Source organism: Populus nigra, chromosome 17 (genome assembly GCF_951802175.1).
Source record: "Populus nigra chromosome 17, ddPopNigr1.1, whole genome shotgun sequence".
Classification (NCBI taxonomy): Eukaryota; Viridiplantae; Streptophyta; class Magnoliopsida; order Malpighiales; family Salicaceae; genus Populus; species Populus nigra.
In genome coordinates this window covers 3,853,863-3,858,699 of record NC_084868.1, presented here as the reverse complement: position 1 = coordinate 3,858,699, position 4,837 = coordinate 3,853,863, and the positions used below count along the sequence as shown (strand labels likewise).

The window sequence follows — 4,837 nt, the reverse complement described above, 5'->3', positions numbered from 1 at the left end:
TCTTATTCTTGGAAGGTTGTTCCAAGCTTATTTATCTATATTTTCATATTGTACTAAAACAAGTTATAGTTAATGAATTCTAGTACCTTTTGAAGTATTTTTACTATCAAATTCTAAAGTTTGGCAGACAAGTATCTATCCCTGAACTTATGGCCAATAATTGGATCTTTTATAAAATGTATTAGTCTCAAAGGAGATTAAGGAAATTTACTAGCTCCAATATACATACATCTAGGTTAGGTTGGCTTAGGAGAGAGAAAGAGTGGAAATTAAGATAAAATAATAAGTCAAATAAATTTTCTAATCTTCAGTCAAATTAATTAGCTTACAACACTAAGATCGATAATGTTTAATATAATGATGTTGGTTGTTTTTTTATAGTATTTTTTATTTAAAAATATATTAAAATAATATTTTTTTAATTTATTTTTGATATTAGTACATTAAAATAATTTAAAAATAAAAAATTAATTTAAAATAAAAAACTAAATTTTTTCCATTTGAAACAAAAACCAAACAAAAATGCCAGATTATTGAATTTGAAAACCAATATAAAATGCATTCAGTGATGCATTCAGTGAGGTATTAAAAGCACTTCTACCCACCACCGTTTACTATTATCAAATACCATGAAAATGTCAAAACTCAAAGAGTAAGAAATTGGGTACTTCCTTTCTGATTAAGTAATCTTGATCCCCATAACTCGATAAATAGGCATGCAGAGAACCTGGAAGCAGCACAGCACTTTAAAGTTGCTTACAAATATTCAACAGAGCAAACAGGCAGAAGTGATAAATACTTGTGATATGGCTGAAGTGAAGCTGCTTGGAGCATGGGGAAGCCCTTTTAGTCGCAGAGTGGAGATGGCTCTTAAATTGAAAGGTGTTGAATATGAATACATTGAAGAAGATTTAGCTAATAAGAGCCCTTTGCTTCTCAAATACAACCCCATTCACAAGAAAGTCCCTGTCCTCATCCACAACGGAAAAACAATGGCAGAGTCGCTTGTTATTCTTGAGTACATAGATGAAACTTGGAAAAGCAACCCCATCTTGCCTGAAGATCCTTATGACAAAGCCATGGCTCGATTCTGGGCTAAATTCATCGACGAGAAGGTAAGACCATTAATTTCTTCAGTTTTTCTTTAATTAAAATACTATTAAGCTGACCTCCTCGCCAGAAATACTTGTTTACGTTACTTCGGTACTTCATTTTCCACATGCTTCATGAAATAAAAAAGGAGGATGAAGAAAAAAATACAACTGAAATTCGGTTTTTAATTTCCCTTTCTATAGTGTATGCCTGCAATATGGCAAATCATGTGGTCTAAAGAGAATGAACGTGAGAAGGCCATAGAAGAAGCAATTCAGCACCTGAAAACTTTGGAAAATGAGCTCAAAGACAAGACATTCTTTGGAGGAGAGACAATAGGGCTGGTAGATATTGTTGCCAATTTCATAGGCTTCTGGTTGGGAGCCGCTCAAGAAGCTACTGGGATGGAGTTGGTGAATAAAGAGAGGTTTCCCGTACTTTGCAAATGGATTGATGAGTATGTTAACTGTAGCGTCGTCAAAGAAAATCTTCCTCCTAGAGATAAACTGATAGCTTTTCTGCAACCCCGCTTAAGTGCTTCCTCCTGGAAGTATTAGAATTGATCACTGAAGGGCAATGTTAGCCGTGTGAGTTTATGATATGATCCATGTTCTTCTTTCTTTGTAATAACATCATGTGGATCTGTGTCCTCTATTGTTGCTTCTGTTTACCTTAGGCGTAGGTCATATGTACCTATTTGGATGACGAATAAGAGACAGTGTCCTTCAAATCCTCGTGATCATTTTGAGTTCTCTATGAATCTTTATTGCTGCTTTTTCCTTTTTCAATTTCATGTTTAGAAAATTTCTTTTCGAGACATCTAATTCAGATAATCAAATGGCTAAAAGAGCTTCTCAGCTTTGGTACTTCAAATCCTGCTATTAGAAATTTATGTGCAACTATATATATGAAAATGAAAGGTTAGGCCGTGGCTGCAAGAGTTTTCCACAGGAAATTGAGAATTCATAAACAAGACAGTCCACAAGAGCATGTTGAACGAAAAAGGCTTAGGATTAAAAAATTTATCAACTTGATTAGATTAAGGATTCAAAATATTTGAGATTGATAATCGAGATAAGATTCATCACTCTCAAAGTTACTTCTTTATTGTGCATGTTTAAAAAAAAAACCAGTATATAAATTCAGTATGTGTGGCCATGTTCCAAAGAGAGTGAAATGAAAACAAAATCACAAGTAGCTTCTCCACTTTCACACCGACGCATAAACATTTTCACCTATGCAACAATTCTCCCTATATTTATTTGTTGGATAATTAATTAATTTTCTTTATTCAAATCTATTTTCTCTTGTTAAAGTAATTAGTAGTCAATATTTATACCTAGAAGGTCAAAATGACTTGTAGCTAGTATATGTAAAAATTTTCATTTAATAAATTTAAGGACTCTCAGATGCTTAATTAAATATATTTTAAAAGAGAAAAGACAATAATATTTTAGAGAGAAATATTCTGAAAAATATATATGCTGAAAGTAAAGATTATGAACCTGAAGCTTGAATGTTCAACATAAGGTTGACTTGGTATGGAAAATGAGAGATGAGAGAAAAAAAAAGAAAAAAAAAACAAGTCACTAAGGATAAACTAGAGCTCTCTTTTTTACACCACCAACAACATTAGAAAAAACTTGACGAGATAATCCCAGAAACATCTTAGAAGACAAGCAAAAATAGCTAGAGGGGGTTGCACGTGCCATCTAAAAAAGACAATGTGTCCATTCACCTAGCTCGTGTAGTGCACGTGTCAGACGTAAAAAAACATATCAATGGTTGTTTAGGCTTTGACCCAAACAACCACTAACCTTTTATGTGGCTACTTTAGCCAAAGCACAAATAGGCACCCACCTTTTTTAACCATTCATTCTTGGCTTAAATGGCTACCCACTCGAGGTGAGATGATATAATCAAAATCTATAAATACATTGGATCACCAGATAAATAAGACAGGTTCTTATAAGTCATAATTTTCTTAAACTCAGCACTTCTTTACACTTAAATTTTCTCTTAATCTTCTTGTATGTTATTTTTCTCATGGACCTTCTAAGTTAAGCATTGAAAAATTCTTCATTCCAAGAAAGACTTATTTTTTAAAAGATAATCAAGCTTATATTCAAGCCAACACATCTTGGTATAGAGTCGTAGCCCATCTTTTTTTTTATGAGAAGTTTTTCAAGACTTTATCAATGGCACTGTATGTAGGAAACAAAATAAAAAACTAGTTCTTTCCCTTCACTCCTCATGAAAAATACTTTTCATAACTAATGAATCTCTAGGACAAGGGAGAATAATTGATCTCTCTACCATAGGGACTCCAATCTTGTTAGGTCTCCAACAACTATCCCAACAAATACAAGTGGAGTCTATAAGATACGAACTAGTCCACTAATACAAAGAATCCATTAGAGGTGTCAATTGGGCTAATCATAAGGTCAAGGAGTTAAATGAGACATTAAATGGGCTTGTTCAACTTATTTAGGACAAGAATGACTTTAAAGAGGCTATAACACATATGGGTCAGCCTATAATCAATCTAATTCAAGTGCAAGAAAGGTCTAATTCTTCCATAACATTGGCTTAGGGCTGGTATCATGATGACAACCTTGTTTGTACAATTAATCCTAACATTACAAGGATATTTTGGCATAATGTTTTAGGATTTTTCATATTCTACAAGGAAACTAAGGGGCATCAGCCATTACAATGATTTCAAGCTTATTTAGGAGAGTTAAAGGTGGTTTTGGACCTATTTTTTCTAATGCATAATTTTACGCAAACAAGTATAATTTCTAATCTGATCATTGGATCAAACTGAAATTTTACAGAAGTTTCTAGAGGTTTTATTTTATATACGGTTAGAATTTCAGGTCAATCTAACATTGAAAATGTCTTAAAATAAGGTCTAGAATCTACTGTATGAAACTTATATTGGTTTCCTTATTGATTTAGGATTTTTTTTTCTTGTTTTATTTAGAACTATTTTATTATTTTTCCATAATTATTTAGGATGTTTTTTTACCTATTATAAATAAGGTTATTTAGCTTGTATTTAGGGGGTTTTTTTTATAAACTTTGATTTTAAAATAATAGTGCTTGTATGTGAGAGGTATTCTCGCATTCTTTGGTTCTCTAAAGAACTAATTTGACTTATCAAATAATAACTATTTTTTTGGCATATTCATTATACTTTCTGTTTGTGAATTTGTATTTATTGGGTAGAGATTTATTCTAATAGTGATGGTGCTTTAGTTCAAATAATTTTTATATCACACTCCTATCAAACCTAATTCTTTAGCTTTTCAGGATTTGTCTTTCTTGCATGTGGGTTATGTGATTGATCATGAGTTTCACATTAGGTGGTAATAAAGCTTGGCTCTATTTTTTAGGTTATATCCTTTTCTATTTTTTTTCTTATTCTCCGTGTTGAAACTCATTATTTCTAATCTTCATCTATTCTTCTTGATTTGTGACAACAACTACTCAAATAAAAATAAGTGTTATCTTATTTCATTATTGTCACAACATGTATTAGTAACATAAAGAGTAAAATAAAAGAGATAAAAGTCATTCATACAAAGACGTTATAGATTCTGTTATAGAAACTAAAATAAGGTGAAATTAGATCAAGCAATATTGAAATTACATAAAAATTGATATTCTGTTTATTTGGAGTCTAATCAAATTATATATCAAATTTGAGGTCATTTCAACATTGTTTGGTTTAGGTTCTAGA

General features: G+C 31.5%; 1 protein-coding gene across 1 annotated transcript; it reads left to right on the top strand.

The window, feature by feature from the left end:
* Window positions 1-725: 725 nt before the first annotated feature.
* On the top strand, window positions 726-1,846 carry LOC133677113 (glutathione S-transferase U8). Its single transcript, XM_062098944.1, has 2 exons — window positions 726-1,115; window positions 1,296-1,846. Exons 1-2 carry the CDS (start codon window positions 807-809, stop codon window positions 1,647-1,649), a joined length of 663 nt encoding a protein of 220 aa, XP_061954928.1. The 5' UTR covers window positions 726-806; the 3' UTR covers window positions 1,650-1,846.
* Window positions 1,847-4,837: the final 2,991 nt, after the last annotated feature.

Bases quoted from the DNA above. Each gene is read 5' to 3' on its own strand.
- LOC133677113 (XM_062098944.1), top strand. From the start codon at position 807: ATGGCTGAAGTGAAGCTGCTTGGAGCATGGGGAAGCCCTTTTAGTCGC. The intron at 1,116-1,295 runs GTAAGACCATTA...CCCTTTCTATAG, and splicing joins CTAAATTCATCGACGAGAAG to TGTATGCCTGCAATATGGCA.